The sequence below is a fragment of the Oculina patagonica genome, chromosome 7 (genome assembly GCF_052425735.1).
Source record: "Oculina patagonica isolate OP01 chromosome 7, crgOcupat, whole genome shotgun sequence".
Classification (NCBI taxonomy): domain Eukaryota; kingdom Metazoa; phylum Cnidaria; class Anthozoa; order Scleractinia; family Oculinidae; genus Oculina; species Oculina patagonica.
The window spans coordinates 26,124,576-26,146,551 of record NC_135764.1 but is presented as its reverse complement, the minus strand read 5'-3'; the positions used below and the strand labels follow the sequence as shown (position 1 = coordinate 26,146,551).

Sequence of the window (21,976 nt, the reverse complement as noted above, 5' to 3'; positions counted from 1 at the left end):
CATGTTTTTATCGTTTCCTATTGCCGCGAACCAATCAAAGTTGTTTTTTGATTGACAGTTTTGGCAAGTGTAATCGAGCACGCAGTGTGAATTGAGATGTGATTTTTCTTAGGCGGTGAACTTGCTCTGTTGTGCTCGCCTTTTATTAACGTGGCGCGATTAATGATAAATCACTGGACAAAAGACAATTATTCCGAGTAACGCGTCACGCAACGAACGCATGTTTTTATCGTTTCCTATTGCCGCGAACCAATCAAAGTTGTTTTTTGATTGACAGTTTTGTGAAGTGTAGTCAAGCACGCGGTGTGAATTGAGATGTGATTTCCCCCGATTTTCCTCGGTCGATAAACTCGCTATGTTGTCAGTGTTATAACGAATTTCTCGAGAATAACCGTTGTTGGAATCATTCGCTTTGCCGTGGTTTATCTGTGATACAATCACAGCAATTTTTTTCAAAAGCAACACCTATAAAACAACGTCTGCAAAACGTAATGTTTGCAATCTTCCATGTGACAGAAGCCTCGATCTTATGTGACGAACTGTTGAGATTGACTCATTTTTCGCATTCTTATCGTTTTTGGAGAACAGATTTTTCTCTTCCGGTGTTACGACAAACTGTCGTGATTGACACATTTTTCGCATTCCGATCGTTCTTAGTGGAAGAACAAAATTTTCAACTTCCGCTTTCTGCTCGCCTTCTATAACGTGGCGCGCACGCGTAAAACGCAATCCGCTGGTCACTGTCAAGATTAGGGTTGCGGGCCTCTCTTGGGCCCGCAACAACGCGCGCAGTAGCTCGGTTATTATAAAGAGTACTACATTACATCTGAGCTACATGCATACAGGGTTTTCTAAAGAAGATATGTAAGAATTTTGTCGGGACATCGGAGATTGTTTGTAATAGAGAGGTATCCGTTAGGAGAGGTTCGACTGTATTAAAGTTGGAAAACGCCATATTTTAACCGTCTAAAAATCTGTCTTACACGACTAGAGGTTTAATTCCTTTGTTGGCTAATTGAAGAGTTACACGTTTGTGCTTTGTACATGGGAGTGACAGCATTGCCTGTATACGTATAGCCTGTTCCGCGCCTGCATATACAACAGGGAATGCGCGTGCATTAATTTTTGTTAACCCTATCCAGACCGGGGGGGGCGGCAAGTGCCCTCGCTGACTTTGAACGCTTATAACTTTTTCAAGTTTTAACCAAACGCTGCCAAACTTTGCGAGTTTATCTAAAATTTATCTGGAAATAATTTGGTAGGACAGGTTATTGTGTCAGGAACTTTACGTAACCATGGCAACGGCATTTTGACAGACATGTTTCCACAAATTTGTAATTTTTGTTTTGTTATTAATGAAAATTAACTTTAATGCTATTATTTTCACCTTTTAAGGGTTTTTCTGCACCGTTTTTTCAGTAATTTTGGGCGGGTTTCTGACGTTTTGGGAAAATTTTGAAATCCAAGATGGTGGATCCAATATGGCGGCTGTTTTTACATCATGATGAAATTGTCACGTGATGTGACGTCATCATCTGACGTGACCTATATCAAAAGATAGTTTTTCGGACATACTACATATCCTCTAAGTGTCATTATGATTGCTTAAATATTCTGGAAGTTACGGGGGGGGGGGGGCGGAATAAGCCCCCCTCTCCCTGGTCTGAAAAGATCCAAAAAAAGCCCGGTCTGAATAGGGTTAAATTAAATTCGTGACTAACTCGTATATACGAATATTCGCGATTGTTAAATTTCAAATAACAGTTAGAAATGTTGTGTTAGTAAATGAAAATGCCTACTCACCTTGTTGAGCGAGGATGCCATGTTTTTTAATCCACAAGAATACCATTAACAAGGAAATAGTTTTCATTGTACAAAATAGCCGTTTCAGTGTGGACGGTTGGCCTATCCGGAGAAAAAAAAAATTCTAAACTAATTGTAAATCATCTCCTCACTCCCCCCCCCCCCTTCCCCGCAGCGACGTGTCAGAAAAAGGCCTAAGATAACAAAGAAAGAGATAAATGATGGGTGGGGGGGGGAATGAAAAAAAAAGAAATCATTTCTTTAACAGCTGTTTAATAATCGGCTTTTTTATAATAGACCATTCTACAGTTGTCTGCTCAGTGACCTGGCCTTTGAATAGTAGCGAGGCTGGAGGTGACATTAGTTTGATACAGACCTCACTGCTTTTGTTGTGTAAATCAAGTTGTTCTGATGCTAACTAGTTTGCATTTACATGAGAAAAACAGAAAGGTCTGTATCAATGCAGGGTCACCTCCAGCCTCGCTACCATTCAAAGGCCAGGTCGCTTAGCAGACACTTATAAAATGGCCTATTAGGATTCCTATCTGTTGGGGATCTGATCGAATTTTAATCTTCCCGTACCCTGTCTTTTTCGCCTGCAGTAAAACCCCAGAGATTTAAAAATTTTAAAGAACTTCTGCCAAACGTTTTTGTTTTTTTTTGTTTATTTTTCGTTGCAAGATCGCTGCTTTCTTCTTATTCAGACAATGACTGAGTGAAAGAAATGTAAGTTTATTTATTTTCTCACTCGACGGCGCAGAATAAATCAACCGACGGCCATTAGGTGTCCAAAGCAATTAGTTTTGCTAGTTCTAGTTCTAGTATCAATCGACTTTGCTTTCTGGGTAGGTCATGGGTAGTAATTTGAAAATTGAAAATTGTCGGCTGGTAGCGCAGATCATAGTAAACCGGCAAATTTAATACCTTATTTGATATTTCAGCTAGTTTAAAAGAACCACGGCGCGAACTGATTGGACTCAAGTTAGGCCAGACTATAGTTCGAAGACTGGCGTGTTGAAAAACTGAGCTCTATTTTCCATGAATGCCATCCGCCATAGTTGCCTCTTCCGGGGTATTTCGAGCTCTCCTAGATTTCACAAAATTTAAAATCGCTGAAACTTACAACAACATTTTTGAAAATAGTTCACCAAAAGGGTCTTTTGACAATGAAAATAAAAGAAAATAGGAATTTTCGGTCCTGGCGCGGGATTCTTCATATTTATAGTCAGAGTTTTCAAAACATCCTGGACAGGCGTCGTTTTGAGGCCAAGCTCATATTCCAACATCGCACACTGCATCCGCGAGGCCTCAACACTGATTTTAATTTTATTTAATCTCTCAAAGTCAGCGCGCGCTTGTGACATGTATATATGTTATTTGCCGGCCGGGAGGTCCGTATTGGGAAAAACTGTGCCCGAGGTCTTGAGTACGGCCCGAGGCCGCAGGCCGGGGGCCGTGCTCAAGACCGAGGGTACCGTTTTTATAACTAATCGTACCTTTTTGGTACGCTTCGGCGGCATATCAGGCGAGTTTGGTCGAGCCATGGTTCGTATTTTGGCGAGACGCAGTCGAGCCAAAATACCCATGGCGAGACCAAACGAGCCTGATATGCAGCCGAACCGTACCAAAAAGGTACGATTAGGTATTTACCGTACCCAAATTCAACCAAAAATCCGGTTATATTTTACGCTCTGTTGAAGCAATGCTTGCCAGGTACGTAGTGCAAATTGCGTTGACCTGCTTGTGTTGATACCTTTTTGTTCTTCAACACTTTTATCAAGTTCCTCTTCTTCCTTTTGTTCCACTCGTTTGTTTGGAGTTTCATTCTCTAAATTTTCAAAATCAAAATTTAGCGAAAAATGTGGAAATTCTAACTCCATTGTTTCAGTCTGAATGTTTCAGTACTGACTACTCGTCGGCAAACATCGCGCAAATGGCGAGCGCGCTCAAGTTTAGTTTTGGCGGGAAAGTTTTTCTCCTTTTACTATCGCTTGACACCAGCTAAATTTAAATTACGAGGTTCTGTTTTATTGGCAAAACCTCTTTTCAATTCATCGCTCGGTAACACTACTTTACTTCAAAGTGACCGTGATATGGTGGCATATCAGGTCAGTGACTTGATATCGTAGGATATCAGGACAGTAGATCGCGCTTCTGATTGGTTACTTGCGAATTTGGGTACGGTAATTCCCAATACGGACCGACCTAGGCCGGCAAATAACGTTTTCATTTTTTTCCTACTTTAATTTGTTTGGAAAAGAAACCGAGAAAAAATGCGTCGCAAAATCTTTGTTTGTATACGCGCGGATATGACTTCAATGTTAAGTCCGACTCGATCGACGAGCAGGAGTGAAGAATTCTGTTTGCTATTTATTTCGGAATAAATTAGCTTCCTTTTTAAATGAACCATACTCAAGAACGGTTCAGCATATATAATTTAGACTGCAGAGAATCAAGAAAAGCAAAAAAAGCATAAATATAGCACACATAAGCCACATCGATTTCGGCTTCCCGAACAATTGCCGATAAATGTTTTGAAAAGCCTTGAAAGAAACTTTGCTCGTAGGGTGTTAATCCTATTTCTCTTGACTCAGAAATACTCTTTGACTGAAAAGCAGTTTTACAAGCTATTCACACTTGTATTGAACAAATTAATAATCTCTGCAATGATTCCTAGCAGAATTTTATTCTAATAAACAGTGCCAAACTGAATGAAATGCGTAGTGTCTACGTACGGCACAATATTGTGATAATTAATTTGTCCATTTTTAATCAAAGAATCTCATTTCCTTGAATGATGGCAAATAGTGCTCTGTTTTTAGCGAAAAGTGACGGATAAACAAGGCAGTTTAACTTTTAGAAGAAGTCTAAAAACCGGTGAAGTTTACCGCAATGGCGTGAAAATCATTGCGAAATGCATGCATAAACAACGGCAAACTACGAACGGTAAACTACAACTCAATTTTGTTGAGAAATAAATAAATACTCGCCTTTTGAGGAACTTTGAGGCCTTTAATTCCACTGCTTCTTAGTCCTTTCAAATTTACAACGGTTGGTGAACAGCTATTTCGATTTTGGAGAGCAAAACTTTCATGTGTTCGTTCGACTCGCGCTGCAAACTGATTTCGCGCGGGGATGCATCCCGTTCCGTTGACCGCGGTCAAGATCGGAAAATTCCGCCCACTCCCGGAACCAATCAGATTGCAGGATTCGGTTCATCTTGCCCGCTCGCGCGCTAAGAAAAAAATAAATATAGGTTATTCACCAGCCGGGAGGTCCGTATTGAGAAAAACTGTGCCCGAGGTCTTGGATACCGCCCGAGGCCGCAGGCCGAGGGCGGTTCCAAGACCGAGGGCACAGTTTTTCCCAATACGGACCGACCTAGGCTGGTGAATAACGTTTTTATTTTTTTCCTACTTTATTTGTTTTTAAAAGAAACCTAGAAAGATTGTGTCACAAAATCTTTGTTTGTATACGCGCGCCATTTAATTTCAATGCTGAGTCGATCGACGGGTTAGCAAGAGTGTAAAATGCTGTTTGTTATTTAGTTCGCAATAAATTAAATGAACCGTATTTACAGAAAGGTTCAGCATATTAAATTAACACTGAAGAGATTCAATCAAAGAAATTGAAGTAGTAAATATATCATAAATGTAAAATCGAGCCAAAGCATTATCATTGACAAAACTAAACGCCGATTCCGGCTTCCCGATGAATGTTTTGATTAAGAACTCTGTTCGCAGGATGCTAAGTTTGAGAATTTCCCGAAAAAAGAAAACTATCTGACGGAAAGACAGTTTCGGTATAGCTATACACACTTGTATTTAACGAATTAATAAGCTCTGCGTTGATTCCCAGCATAATTATTTTGTGATAAACAGTGCAAAAGTGAAACTGAATGAAATGCGAAGTTTGGACGTACGGCACAATATTGTGAGAATTATTTTGGCTGTTTTTAATTAACGAATCTCATTTTCTTGAATGATGGCAACTAGTGTTTTGTTTTGGCAAAGAAGTGGCCGATAAAAAGACAGTTTTTACTCAAAATTGAAGTTTAAAACCGGCGCAGCTTATCGTATTAAAATGAATGATTGCAAAATGCACAAACAACCACAAACTCAACAAACTATCAACTAGAACTTAATTTGTCGATAAACAAAATCAACACTCGCCTTTAGAAGAACTTCGAGGCCTTTAATTCCACTTCTATTCTGTCTTTTCGCATTTACAACAGTTGGTGAGCGGCTATTTCGATTTTGCTGAGTAAATCTTTCATGTGTTCGTTCGTACAACGCTGCAAAATGATTTCGCGCGGAAAGTACACGGATACCGCCCGCTGTTGAGGGCCGGATTGGAGAATACCGCCCGCTCCCGGAACCAATCAGATCGCAGGATTTGTAGAATACCGCCCGCTCACGAACAAAGAAAAAAATAAAACGTTTTATTTTGTTTTGTTTTATGTTTTGAACGTTATGACGCGCGCGCATTTGTCGGTTGCTTTAAATCAGGCAATTATCCACTGAAGAAGAGAGAGAACCCTCGAAACGTTTGGAGTTAAACATTTTTAAGCGCACATTTTAAACGAAACGTTTCAATTTCTTAAGCCCCAACCCGCCGTCGGTTTTTTTTTTCTCTTTTTTTAAGAATTTATAGGACAGTAGCGTGAGCACTTTAATTAACTCACCCTACACATGTACGGTTGACCAAGCAACATAGTTCGGTGAACTTAGATTCTTGCAGAGAAGTTTTGTTAACAACTGAAACAACCGGCCTATAAAAACAAAACATGGACCAGTCAAGTTAAAGAATATTCTTTCTTTTATGTCGACCAGATGTAGTGTGACTGTGAAAGCTTAATAACTGAGAATTAACAATGAGTCGTCATCTGGCGGTTTCTTTTTTGTTAAACAAAGCTGTTTATTCAAAAGCTCGTAACGTTCGAGTTTCGCTTTCGAAAAATTGCCAAAACTGACTTGAACGAAATGAAAAAGCCTATATAAAACAGTGCAGGAGATAATGATCTTAAAATGTAAATGTTACTGAGAGTTGCGAACCAAGTATTTATAAAGATCACATGAGCCATGTGATCTTTGGTTATATCATAATTATTTATTTGCAAGTGTAAAAAACGGCGTTGTGTGGCTTCAAGATTGCAGCTCAGAAATCAAAAGCTTGGTGTTTAAAAACTGTATAGGAATGGAATTTTTTTCACTTTTAATAATTATACCCATCGTGACTTGGCCGCAATTATATTTCATAGCAGTATATTGCAAGAAAGTATGTTCAACTCAGAATAATGAACACTAGTACTCCCACGGTTTTTTTCCAACTTTTGGCACGGTCCAGTTAGCGAAAATCCATTGACACTGCTGAAATGGACGCCTTACAATAAGGTTTGATATGTCAGAAACGAGTGAAGATATAGCTCCGCAAAGTCGCGAAAAATTACAGACGTTTGTATTAAAGGTAGGGGGCTCAAACCTGTCCCCCACCATACAAACGTCTGTAAAATTTCTCGACTGTTCGGAGCTATGTCTTCTTATGTTTTAAGCATGTCACTCTAAAACTTAGCAAGTTAACTGAATCCAACGCGCTTTTTCCAACGGTGTCGATGGATTTTCGAGTTGCGCTACAACAAAGTGAAAATACTTAAGATCGCTCTTCTAAGTCTAGATGTGTCAATACCAGAAGGACTAAATGTAAGAAGTTAAAAGGAAGGAAATAAGGATATTAATTTTACCGCAAAGATGATTTTTTTGATTTCTTCTGTTAACAGTTGTTCGGGTTACCGACGTCTGCAACAATAATTTGATACGCAGAAAAGATAAGTCCCAACCTGCTGTTGTTATTTTTTCTTCTTTTTAATTTAAGAACAGCAGCATGGGCACTCTAATTCACTCATCTCACGAATGCGACATGTAGAGTTGACCTAAAAACTATACGGAAACTCAGTTTCTTGACAAGAATGTCCCGCCGGTAGTCTTTGTTTAGCTGTTCACGGCGGTTCAGTTTAACGTTTATCAGCCGCCACTCAAATCAAAAAAACACTTGTCTATAGTTTCAGTTAAACAAGGTACAACTGACGAAGGTTTAAAATTGAAACGGTTTAAAATGTATTTTTTATATTTTTTATGTAGACAAGAGTAAACATGAATGCCATTTTTGCGCCCCCTAACATGGGTTTACTGCCAATATCTGGTTCACATTTTAAGCAATGCAAAAATTAACTCAATGCTCATCTCATAAATCTATGTTTTCAGATGTTTTGTAAATTTTCGGCGATTTTTTTGGGATGTTTTGGATAAAATAGTTCTTCTCAAAGGATTTGTAAAATAAATTAGAATATAAAGTTGAAAATTAGTAGATAGACACCAAAACAGTCCCCTGACAACATGTGGTGCTCTTGCGTGGGGGTCAACTGCCTGGTGGTGTTCCAAAAATAATTTTCTTTCTTTCGATTTTTTTTTATAATTTATAGGACAGTAGCGTGAGCACTCTTATTAACTCATCCCACGCATGTGTACAGATGACCAAACAACATAGTTCGGCGAACTCAGTTTCTTGGAGAGAGGTTTTATTAACGACTGAAAAAATCGACCTATCAAAATAATACATGACCAGTCAAAGTTAAAGAATATTCTTTCTTTTATGTCGACAAGAAAGCAGCTGTGGTGTGACTGTGAAAGCTTAACACATTGCAACTGAGAATGAACAATAAGTCATCCTCTGGCGGTTCTTTTTTGTTAAACAAAGCTGTTTATTCGAAAGCACGTAACATTTGTGTTTCACTTTCGAAAAGTCCCCCAAAATGACTCAAACGTAATAATAAAACCCTATATAAAACAGTAAGATAATGATCTCAAAATGTAAATGTTACTGAAAGTTGCGAAACAAGGATTTATGAAAATAATGTTAATTTTAGGTCACTTCTTCCATTGAACCATGTGATCTTTGGTTATAATATTTTAATATTTGCAAGTGTATAAAACGGCATTGTGTGGCTTCAAGATTGCAGCTTAGAAATCGAAAGTTTAGTGTTTAAAAACTGTATAGGAATGGAATTTTTTTCACTTTTAATAATTTTCCCATCGTGACTTGGCCGCAATTATATTTCATAGCAGTATATTGCAAGAAAGAATGTTTAACTCAGATTAATGGAACCTTCCGAGATTTTCTTTTTTCAACTGTTGGCACGATCCAGTTAGCGAAAATCCATTGACACTGCTGAAAAGGGCGTCTTATTATTAGCAATTTTGCCAAGTTTGAGAGTGATATGTCAGAAACGAGTGCAGATGATATAGCCCCGCAAAGTCGCGAAAAATTACAAACGTTTGCAAAGGTAAGGGACACAAACTTGTCCCCCAGCATTCTCGACTTTTCGGAGCTATATCTTCTTATGTTTTAGCATATCACTCTAAAACTTGGCAAGTTTTTCTGAATCCAACGCGCTTTTCCCAGCGGTGTCAATAGTTTTTCGCCCCCCTCCCATAAATTTCGGATAGGGGTGTGCCGCAAAGGTTCTTAAACCCTGACCCTATTTAAGGATAACAAATGCGAAAATTGATACCCTTTTAAAGGGCCAAAATCAAAAAAAGACATTCTATTCAAGGGAAGGAGAAGCGTTCCGATCGATCCGTGACGACCCAAATAACGGCTAACCGCGCACGGAAAAACACGAATCCTTATAAAATCGCTTTACTAATACTTGAACGGATATTTTAGTTCAAAGATACCTTTTTTTTTTCATTTAGCTGGGCGTTTATTTTAGCTGATAAAATTTTAGGTACCCTATCTAAGGATCGCACAGGGAACACAATGCTAAAAGGAGCAAAAATGATACCCTATTTAAGGACCGAGAACCTCCAAAACGATACCCTATCCCGCGGCACATACCTATATAGCCCATATATTGGAACACCCCCCCCCCCCCCCCCCCCCCCGCCCGGGATTTTCGAAAACTAGTCCATGTTAAAAGTTGAAAAAACCTTTGTAGGGTCTATTAACGACCACTTCGGAAGGAAGTTAGTTGCACTACAACAAAGTGAAAATACTTAACATCGCTCTTCTAAGTCTAGATGTGTCAATACCAGAAGGACTAAATGTAAGAAGTTAAAAGGAGGGAAATAAGGATATTAATTTTACCGCAAAGATGATTTTTTTGATTTCTTCTGTTAACAGGTGTTCGGGTTACCGACGTCTGCAACAATGATTTGATACGCAGAAAAGATAAGTCCCAACCTGCTGTTGTTATTTTTTCTTCTTTTTAATTTAAGAACAGCAGCATGGGCACTCTAATTAACTCATCTCACGAATGCGACATGTAGAGTTGACCTAAAAACTATACGGAAACTCAGTTTCTTGACAAGAATGTCCCGCCGGTAGTCTTTGTTTAGCTGTTCACGGCGGTTCAGTTTAACGTTTATCAGCCGCCACTCAAACCAAAAGAAAAAAACACTTGTCTATAGTTTCAGTTAAACAAGGTACAACTGACGAAGGTTTAAAATTGAAACGGTTTAAAATGTATTTTTATATTTTTTATGTAGACAAGAGTAAACATGAATGCCATTTTTGCGCCCCCTAACATGGGTTTATTGCCAATATCTGGTTCACATTTTAAGCAATGCAAAAATTAACTCAATGCTCATCTCATAAATCTATGTTTTCAGATGTTTTGTAAATTTTCGGTGATTTTTTGGGGATGTTTTGGATAAAATAGTTCTTCTCAAAGGATTTGTAAAATAAATTAGGATATAAAGTTAAAAATTAGTAGATAGACACCAAAACAGTCCCCTGACAACATGTGGTGCTCTTGCGTGGGGGTCAACTGCCTGGTGGTGTTCCAAAAATAATTTTCTTTCTTTCGATTTTTTTTTATAATTTATAGGACAGTAGCGTGAGCACTCTTATTAACTCATCCACGCATGTGTACAGATGACCAAACAACATAGTTCGGCGAACTCAGTTTCTTGGAGAGAGGTTTTATTAACGACTGAAAAAATCGACCTATCAAAATAATACATGACCAGTCAAAGTTAAAGAATATTCTTTCTTTTATGTCGACAAGAAAGCAGCTGTGGTGTGACTGTGAAAGCTTAACACATTGCAACTGAGAATGAACAATGGGTCATCCTCTGGCGGTTTCTTTTTTGTTAAACAAAGCTGTTTATTCGAAAGCACGTAACATTTGTGTTTTACTTTCGAAAAGTCCCCCAAAATGACTCAAACGTAATAATAAAACCCCATATAAAACAGTAAGATAATGATCTCAAAATGTAAATGTTACTGAAAGTTGCGAAACAAGAATTTATGAAAATAATGTTAATTTAAGGTCACTTCTTCCATTGAACCTTGTGATCTTTGGTTATAATATTTTAATATTTGCAAGTGTATAAAACGGCGTTGTGTGGCTTCAAGATTGCAGCTTAGAAATCGAAAGTTTGGTGTTTAAAAACTGTATAGGAATGGAATTTTTTTCACTTTTAATAATTTTTCCATCGTGACTTGGCCGCAGTTATATTTCATAGCAGTATGTTGCAAGAAAGAATGTTTAACTCAGAATAATGGAACCTTCCGAGATTTTCTTTTTTCAACTGTTGGCACGATCCAGTTAGCGAAAATCCATTGACACTGCTGAAAAGGGCGTCTTATTATTAGCAATTTTGCCAAGTTTGAGAGTGATATGTCAGAAACGAGTGCAGATGATATAGCCCCGCAAAGTCGAGAAAAATTACAAACGTTTGTAACGAATGCGACATGTAGAGTTGACCTAAAAACTATACGGAAACTCAGTTTCTTGACAAGAATGTCCCGCCGGTAGTCTTTGTTTAGCTGTTCACGGCGGTTCAGTTTAACGTTTATCAGCCGCCACTCAAACCAAAAGAAAAAAACACTTGTCTATAGTTTCAGTTAAACAAGGTACAACTGACGAAGGTTTAAAATTGAAACGGATTAAAATGTATTTTTATATTTTTATGTAGACAAGAGTAAACATGAATGCCATTTTTGCGCCCCCTAACATGGGTTTACTGCCAATATCTTGTTCACATTTTAAGCAATGCAAAAATTAACTCAATGCTCATCTCATAAATCTATGTTTTCAGATGTTTTGTAAATTTTCGGTGATTTTTTTGGGATGTTTTGGATAAAATAGTTCTTCTCAAAGGATTTGTAAAATAAATTAGAATATAAAGTTGAAAATTAGTAGATGGATACCAAAACAGTCCCCTGACAACATGTGGTGCTCTTGCGTGGGGGTCAACTGCCTGGTGGTGTTCCAAAAATAATTTTCTTTCTTTCGATTTTTTTTTATAATTTATAGGACAGTAGCGTGAGCACTCTTATTAACTCATCCCACGCATGTGTACAGATGACCAAACAACATAGTTCGGCGAACTCAGTTTCTTGGAGAGAGGTTTTATTAACGACTGAAAAAATCGACCTATCAAAATAATACATGACCAGTCAAAGTTAAAGAATATTCTTTCTTTTATGTCGACAAGAAAGCAACTGTGGTGCGACTGTGAAAGCTTTAAATGCAAACTCTGTTCTAAAGATTGAAGAAATCAAGCAATTGGAAATATTTATACTCAAATCTGTGTTAGACAACCAATTAAAAGTTCAATAAAAGTCATACATTGCATAGTATTCGCGGTTTACCTGCTGTTATAAGAAAACATACCGTTTAGCTTAAGCGAAAAAGGATGGAGTCTAGGTTGTCGAACAACCAAGCAGGGAAGTAACAGAGTATTAATACATGCGGAGTATCAGTGTTAGCTTCAACATTTACAAAACCTACACTTCAGAGACAAGGAACATTTTAAGTGAAGGTGGAAACTTGAGTTAAACTTCCTTTGACCTTGAAATTGCAAAATCTGTTCTAAAGATTGAAGAAAGCAAACAATGGGAAATAATACTCCCATCTATGTTAAACGATCAATTAAAAAGTTCAATAAAAATCATACGTGGTTTACGCGCTTTTGTAAGAAAACATCCCGTTCAGCTAAAGCAAAGAAGGATGGAGTCTAGGTTGTGGAACAATCAAGCAAAAAAGGAACAGAGTATCAATCCATGGCTTTCAGTGCTAGCTTCAACATTGACAACACTTCCATTTCAGCGACAGCGGAAATTATCGACAATTATCGTGGAAACTAGAGGATGACTTCCTTTGACCTTGAAATCAATCTTCAACATTTACAATCCTTCTGCTTAAGTGACAGCGGAAGTTTTAGTTCAGTATAAATCGGCAACAACAAGACAACAGTCAAATTTAATACGGCAAGTGAAAGTGGAATCTTCTGTCCCCTTGAAAAGACTAACCACAAGAAAGCCTAGTTCCTGCTATCACAGCTAGCACAATGGTATGTGTGGTGGTTTAGTATTTTTGATAGACATTAGCAATCCATTGATGAATATTTTTCTTATTCTTAATCTTTAGGCTTACAAGGCTGCGGTGTTGTTTCTGTTTCTGGTCTCCATGGCTTTGTTCTCTGTACCTTCGTCCTCAGCCATGCCAACTGGTAAGTAAAACCTGTCTGTTTGTTACTAAACGTTTCCACATTTTTAGCAAAATAACTGTCATAGCTCGTTTACATCAAGGACACTAGAACTGAAACAAAATGAATGAGGGCTTTGTTTCAAGGCAGACCCTGGTAAGACAATTTGCCTGTAGGAACGGAAATCTGACTTATAGTAAATGATACACTTCAAGCAGTAAAGGATAAAACTCAATCCGAATAACGACAACTGCATTGTGATTATTTTCACCAAAGTAATTCTAAGGGGACGGATTATTAGGGCGGGTTAAGAGATTAACAAGAAGCTTTGGAAAACCGATTCTTTTACAAGGAGAGTAGCACAAACAAATTATTTTGTTTGATTTAATAAACGATCGCTTTCACAAGTGTATCGACTACTTACTAGCTAGAAAAGGAGATTGAGATTAACTCTTTGTAAGCTTTTGCTAGCCCACCATGTTAATTTCCGTCCACAAAATGGTGTTCAACAGTTTTAAAAGAATCGAGGGAAGAAAAAATCGCATGATTTAAAGCCGCATAGGTCCGTGTGGCTTGTGGGTGGGTTAACGCTTGTCTGGCTATGAAGAAAAAGTGGATGGAAGGGTCTTGAACTCTTGTAAAGGTTGGGGAAAGAACGAGCTTTGAGCACTGAGTCTTTAGAAAGTAATACTGACACTAACTGCCTTGAATTTCTGTCTAATTAGCACAGTCGCCAAGTACCACTCCTGTGGATGTGGCATTTATTATTGATTCTTCGGGCAGCATTGGGGCAACGAACTACCAGTACCAGAAGAACTTTGTCAAGGCAGTAGCGAAGAGTTTTGGCGTAGCGCCAGGCAAGAGTCGAGCAGCTATGGTTCTGTTTGGTACCTCAGCTGCAGTACAGGCTCGATTCGGCCAGTATACGACAATGGAGGAGTTTGGGAGAGCTGTTGACGCTCTACCTTACGACGAGAGTGGCTCGACACGAATCGACAAAGCGCTGGATGTTGCAGCCACTGAGATCTTCCCAGAAGCCAGAGCGGACGTGCCAAAGATTGCCGTGCTAATAACGGACGGGGTTCAGACCCAAACAGCCGACGCCAAAGGCTTGAAAGAGGCCTCAGAGCCATTGCCAAGGGCAGGTGTTCATGTTCTAGCCGTGGGTATTGGCAGTGGTGTTGACACCAATCAACTACGACTGGTAACGGAGTCTGACGACGACGTTATGGTGGCCAGTGACTTTCAAGACCTGCTGCTGAAAGTTGACAACATAACCAGCAGGGCCTCCAACCTGAAACCATTCCAACTAGACGATTGTAAGTAATTGAGTGTGAAAATGTCTCCGAAGAACATCATACTACAGTACTATATGTATTTGCACCATGTTGTGTTAATAAGAAAGCCGACACTTTAATTTTCTCCAGACGAAGATCTATTGTTCTAACCTTATCATCTTCCTTGCACATCATGGAAAGATTTTTAAAATTAAAGAATACCGTGCTAGAAAAAAGAAAACCATAATTCACTCGTCTAGATGAGTCAATTGAAGCTGCTTAAACTTGGAAACTAAAGTTTATTGCAATTGGTCTCTTATATAAGTTATTACAAATAAATGTCGGAGGATGCTTTTATAATTTGATTGAGAGTTTTTACTTAGACTCTACATGTTCTATAAAACTTGGACAAAATCATACACGACCCTTTCAATATGCCATAGATGTAAGACAAATTAACATTGCATTTTAAGTCCGTTACTTTTTAACGTCTTTATTAATAATAACATTCCTTTCTCTTTCGAAGAAACTTTATCTGACCCCTTTGTCTTACCAAACGGCGCAAAAATAATAATGCAGACGATCTAGTAATATTATCAAGATCCAAAACAGGTTTGCAAAATGGCCTAAATATTTTATCTTCCTATTGCAATTCATGGATGTTAAGTATCAATCCTAAAAAAGACAAAAGTTATGATATTTCAAAAACGCGCAAAAGATGTACTGAGTATAGTTTTTATATCGACAAAGAAATTATTGAAATTGTTCAGAATTACACCAGTATTTAGGAACATTAATCTTTTCAACAGAAACTTTTCATTGGCTTTTGACAAAATGAAAGAGAAGGCTCTCTACGCTTAAGGAAACACACACATATTAGCAAACGTCCTGTCCCCATTCCTTTCAAATAAACGTTTTAACGCCATAATCTCTCAAATTTTAACTACTTACAAGAGTGAAGTCTGGGGAGTATAATTATACCAATGCGGACTATAATGTTTACTCTAACTGATGCTAAGGTTAAACACTATGTAAGTTTTATGCAACTAAAGTATATTTTACACTGGCAACATACTACATTTATACTAGTAGTAATCAGCGATTAGGGGAATGCGTTCGAGTAAGGCTTGAAGGGAGGGGTAGTTTTTGGTGTTGACTGAGATTTCCCCTTTTTCTTGTACAATTTGTTGGTGATGGGACAAAAGAGAAAGGTGAAATGTTTGTAAGAATAACTTAACAACATTGATGGCGAATAAACTGTGAACAATAACTTTATTAATTCCAAAAATGAACGACAATTGCTTGTCTTTGAATGTGTGTTATGCGTAACACACAAGTATGAAAGTAACGACACAGTTCAAAGTTCAAACTTAAACTCAGCTGTGGCACTGTTCCTTTAAGGTTACAGACAACATTATTTCATATTTGAAACAGCAACATGTGAATTCCATAGAAAGCACTGTTAACTTGAAACAGCAATATATAAAAGTATGAATTAATATTGCAGAATTTGCTTTCAACTAAAAATACTTACTGCCTGGATAATTACATTGTCACACCATAGTTAGTACTATAGTCACACCAAGTTCCTGGTGTTGACATTTGCTGAATGTATGTCTTGCCAACTATTGTCAGAAACGCTCTCAACATAAAATTCTGGATGATTATTCAAGTGCCTAATACCAGCAGCACGAATTTGAAAATGCAACTCTGCAGTTCCATACAGTTGGTGTGAAACTGACCTAAAAAAACAGTCTCCACTCCCACCAACATCATAAGGCATTAAACTTATTAATGAAAGTCTCTCATTAAGAGATACCCAAGGCAAATTACAACTGTCATTTGCAGGAAGCATACCTCCTTTTAAATTTGAACTTTGGAAAATATGACCAAAAGTCAGACTTTGTTTGAAGCATGTCGATTGATAACTCTTTCTGTTTACCAGTGCAATGCTTGTATCTTTTTTTCTCTTTCTGTTTGTTTATGAAAAAAAAAATATTTAATGAAAAAAAAAAATTTTCTGTAAAAATGTTCAGAGTTACACAAAATAAACCATTTCTTGTAATTGCTACAAAAATTTCTAATAAGTGAGGAGCTTGCGAAATTATGTTTCAGTAGTTTTTTAAGTCTACTTCTGTATTTCTTTCTTCTAAGCAATTTAGTAACTCTACGAACATAAATTCGAGATGGTTGTCTGTCTCGTTTCCTGTTGCTTTTTGCTTTTTTCACAGCAAGAGATTTCTCAGCATTTGTAGAGATCATAGCAACAGAACAACTCCTATCGCCATTCTTTCCAGCTACAACACGGACATCTCTTTCATATCTCTTTATAAGCTTACTATCATAATTATTGTGGGTATCATTTATCGAAGTCTGGACAGAACTCTGTGCACGACGTTATCTGGTCACGTTATACAAAAGAATGCTTCCGGTGCCACATTTACTCGACTGAACAATGGTTCGGTTGTATTCGATCGCTTCATCTGACTGAACAATGGTTCGGTTGTATTCGATCGCTTCATCTGCTCTGATGTCGTCTACACCGTGCAAATGTTAATATTATTATTATTGTGCAAATTATTATTATTATTATTATTAAATGTTTAACGCAAATGCGAGCCTCATCACTCGATAACGCCGTGTTCTGATCACAAGTAATGATCAAGTGGCTCAACAGCCGCCGAGCTACATAACTCGGAAAGTTTGTTATTTGAACTCATACAACTCAGAACATTTTCTATTTGACCACAAGCAACGGTCAGTTTTGGTCGCAGTTCAGCGACCAAAGACGACAGAAGAGGCGATTCTTGTACGAGAACGAAAGTAAACAGTTTTACTAAGTACACAATCTAGCGACCAAACGAAATGTTCAAGCGAATTCGTGAAGCACGCGTGCAGAACAGCGACCAAAGACGACAAAAGGGACGATTCAATGCGAAAACGAGACTAAAATATCGTCGCACCAGTTTCCCGGCCGAGACTTGCCCCTGCAAAAATCAATCGGGGCGGCCAATTTGGAGTCCATACACCTGCGTGCGCATTACGGCTCGATTCATTCCGCATAACAGTGCACAGGCCTACCAACTCAAAAGACACAGGACGCAAAACAGAATTAGGCTTGCGCTCTCCTTCGTCGAACGCAATTAGAAACTCTAAGAAATTAGAATTCTATAACACTTTTAAGGACGAATATACGCGATCTTAAAAGAAAACTAAACAAAATTATTGATCGAAACTGGCAGTCATGATCAAATCCTAAGGGATAATAGACTTTGTCCTACGTATGGATTAAACCAAATTGAAGATGAAATTCATTTACTTTTCCATTTTACTAAATACTGTAGTTTTAGAGATGAATTTTACAAAAATTAGACCTCCTATACAAGCCACCAAAAAATTAATGAATTATGATAATTATTATATAAATATTCGAGTTTATTTTGAGATGCTTATTTTTACGAAATAATATTCTATAAAATGAAAGTGATTTAACACGTATATAACTGCTTTTTCGTATGACATGATTATGATTGTTACAAGTTTCACTTAAGGTAACTTTTATGCTTTTGCAATACTGTATTATTTATAGTCATGCAAAAAGCATTTTGTTCAGTGTTGTATATCCTAGCCATATGGAGAGAACACTGAAATCATTTTCTTTTGTCTTTACTTGCAGATCTGCTCCGTGGGATCCCTTTTTGCGGGATGCCGAGTATCAGTCAACGTTGTAATCTAATCGACTGGGACTTTATTTTAAAAATTCATGTGATAGGCAGGCGTTATACCACAGTCTCCTGCCAGTTTGATCCTGCAGGTAGAGCCTATGCCTGTGGATCCGTTCCTGTTGGCACCTCTTCTAACTCTCTCATTTGCTATGACCTGGCATGTCATAGACATTTGCCGTGACCGGTTTTGTCTAAGATATCATTACTTTACCGAGATATTTGTTTGTTTTTGTTTAGCACTCTTATTAACTTATTTTAGCTGATTTAAGGTAGCTGATCAAAAGTTAGCGGTAAATGAATAAATAACAAGTTACAAGTATGCTTGGATGAACAATCGTCATTTCATAGACTGAAGTAATATACTATGCGATTAAGAAATCTCCAATCTGTATGAATTAGTTATACAATAAATTACATTATTAACGATAACGGACTGTTTCGTTTATTTATTCCATCACTGTTATATAAAAACCGTGAGTTCCAATTCCATAAAGAGTGGAATATCCACAGCCCTCGTTTTTACATATCTATAAACAAAAAAATAGCCCAAATATTCGCATGGCACATTTTCACTCGTAAAAAAATGCAAAATTGTCGGTGTGTAAAAAAAGGCCAGCAAGGATTTACGGAAAGGTGAACAGCAGTAGTAAGATTTAGATTTCGTTCGTTGAAACGTTCGCCCCCTTATTATATTTAGCTGAAGAACCGAGCACAATAGTCTCAAAGACAAACAGAATTGAACTTCAATTTAGTTTGGTTACGATAGTTGACTACCTATCGCCAGAAAGTTGATTCAAAAGCCAAACGTTATGTGTAGACATAACATTTGTTGTTTATGTCAAGGCATGTTCATTTGATAACCCATAGGGAGGTTCGTACCAGGTACAATGTTTAACCAATAAGATTTTATGTTGGAGTTTTCTATGTAAAAGTAGGAACAATCGCTTAAAATCCCTAAATTGCCGTCAGGACCGTACAGTCGTATCACTGGAACTGCATGGCCTCAAAATAGTGTAGTTAACTTTCATAAAAAGTCTTCGAACACCGACATCCCTTTCGTCTCTAGACCAAAACAGGATGCTCTTACAGAATTACACATATTACGAACATCATCGAGTATGCAGACTTTGTCTGACCTTCAAATTGTAAATACTGTGCTGAAGAAAGCAAACAATGGAAATATTACCTCCATCTGTGTTTAAAATTAAAACGTCAGTGAAAGTCATACAGTGATGATCGTGGTGCGCGCTACGGAAGGAAAACATCCCGCTTAGCATAAGCGACTAATGATGAAGTCGAGTTTGTGAAACAAGCCAACAGTAAAGGATCTGAGTATCAATTCCCGGCTATATAAGCTTCTGAACATTAAAAACACTTAGCGACTGCGGAGAGTTTAGCTCAGTATAACGCTACAACATCTAGACAAGAAAATTATCGATTTAACAGCAAGTGAAAGTGGAATCTTGAGTCTTGAAACTTTCGATTCATTGACCCAGAAATGGGAAATAATACTACCATCTGTTGTTAATAATAAATTATTTATCTAGTTAAAAGGTCAATAATGTAGTTTAATTACCTAGAAAGTCTTCTAACACCGACATTTTTTTTCTAAAGCAAAACAGGATCAATTTTTAGACTTTAAAAAAGCGTTGTTTGGGCTTCTTTAGGATTAAAAATTCATAAAAATTTAATGGAGCAAGCAAAGAAAAATCTGAGACACCATTTTTTAGACCAATATATGTAGATCAAATTCCACATAAAAGTTTAGGCTCTCACATAGATGTGTTCTCAATATTAAAAATAGGTCACCAAGGGTGACATGAGTCTAATGCTGTATGGCATAGTGATACAGATTGCGCGGTTTTCATAAGCCGGTTAAAAAATGGTTAGAGGTTTGTGTTCGGGAGTTTAAAATGCTTATAGCAAGCTAGGGGCATCGTGGATGATTATGGATGAAAACGAAACGGTCAAAATTGTTATATGCTTCACAAAATTGAAAGTATGAACAGGAGTTGATATTACTTCTTCCGTATTGTCCGTATAAGCAGAAACGATTAAACATTTGGACAAGATTGCGTGACGATTTACAAAAAACATGCTCATTACAACAAGGGTTGAAGAACTTGACATCGTTTTCTTTCAGATTTTTCACCATTTTGATGATGACTCTTGAAACAGATTTTGCAATAAAAGCACTTGAAATAGTGACTGTTACTCCATTGTACTGTAAACACTGAGTGACAGATTTTCCGAAAAACGGTCGTAAATGCTCACGTCAATATAATGATGACCTTGTGAACGCTGGAAGGCAATTATTATCGAGCTACGATACACAGGAGCGAAGACTGTTTATCTTGATGTACAAATTTCGCGAATCATCACTTCCATATTACTGTAACCATTTTATGATTTTTCTAGCTGTAAGAGGAACTTGAGATCTCTGAGAGTCATAAAAGCATGAAATTCGATTTCAGTGTATGGCAAAGGCCGGGACAGTGTAATACTGCAAAGCGGCCAAACAAACGCATTTTGATTTAGTCACGTAACTTGATTTACATTTATCCATGTACATCTTTTATTTTTGAAGGTTTTTGTTTGCACTATGAAAGAAAAAATTGGTCAAAATTCGAATGACTTAAATACAAAATACGAGGTAAAGTTTTCTGTTTTAACAAAATAAACATTTGGTCGCATTGTGTAAATAAACGCGAATCGCCGTCGAAATATTTTTTCTCAAAGACGTCTTGCTTTTTAAGCAAGACGAAAACACAAGTGCTTAAGTGATCTTAAAACGAAGTTTTATTTTCACAAAAAGCTTACAAATGCCTTAACTGGAAAATTATTTCGTCCTGTTCAAGTGTTGAATAATCGTGATCTGAAAAAGAACTTTTAATTATGCGTGGGAACACGTGTCGCTGATTGGCTGTTTTTAATGGAAACTAATCGTGCGTGTCCGTACGGAGTCCGTTCTTGCAGCTGGTCATTGTTTTCTACATTACAGCGAACGATTATCGATCCCGAACCATTCCCTTGGGATTGCTAACAGCTTTTTTTCATATAACAAAGAGTCTAATGCGCATGCGCAAAGCGCACGCAAGCATTAGACTCAATAAACCTAATGTTGCGCAACACCATAACTGCAAACAAAATGCTGACGTTTCTTATAATGGTCTATATGACCAAAACAAAATCCAAAATTACAATTTTTATTCGATAAGCTTTCAGAAAATATATACTTTATTGGGGTTACCGTTGATGGTTTGCACACAATTTCACTTGGAACGAAAACGCCAATTTTCCTTCCGTGATACCTTAAGCGAAGAAGGATGGAGTCCACTTTATGGAACAAACAAGCAGAAAAGGAACAGAGTATCAGTACATGGCTATCAGTGTTAGCTTCAACATTTACAAAACCCTCCACTTCAGAGACAGCGGAAATTATTGACAACAACGAGATAAGTATCAAGTGAAGGTGGAAATTCAGTAGGACTTCCTTTGACCTTGAAATACAAACTTTGTTCTAAAGATTGAAAAAAAGGCAAATATTGGGAAATAATACTCCCATCTGTGTTAACAATCAATAAAAAGTTCAATAAAAGTCATACACTATATGAAGTTCGTGCATGCGCGCTATTTTAAGAAAACATCCCTTTCAGCTTTCAGAAGGAGGATTTATGGA

The 21,976-nt window shown here is 37.5% G+C and overlaps 2 protein-coding genes across 2 annotated transcripts in view; one reads left to right on the top strand and one right to left on the bottom strand.

Annotated features, from left to right (window-relative positions):
* The window catches only part of LOC144659326 (uncharacterized), a 114,378-nt gene that overhangs the window by 13,654 nt on the left and 78,748 nt on the right, over positions 1-21,976 (bottom strand). The gene's annotated exons all lie outside the window — the stretch shown is intronic.
* LOC144660999 (cuticlin-6-like) lies at positions 13,056-14,622 on the top strand. Its single transcript, XM_078521722.1, has 3 exons — positions 13,056-13,160; positions 13,238-13,319; positions 14,021-14,622. Exons 1-3 carry the CDS (start codon positions 13,158-13,160, stop codon positions 14,620-14,622), a joined length of 687 nt encoding a protein of 228 aa, XP_078377848.1. The 5' UTR covers positions 13,056-13,157.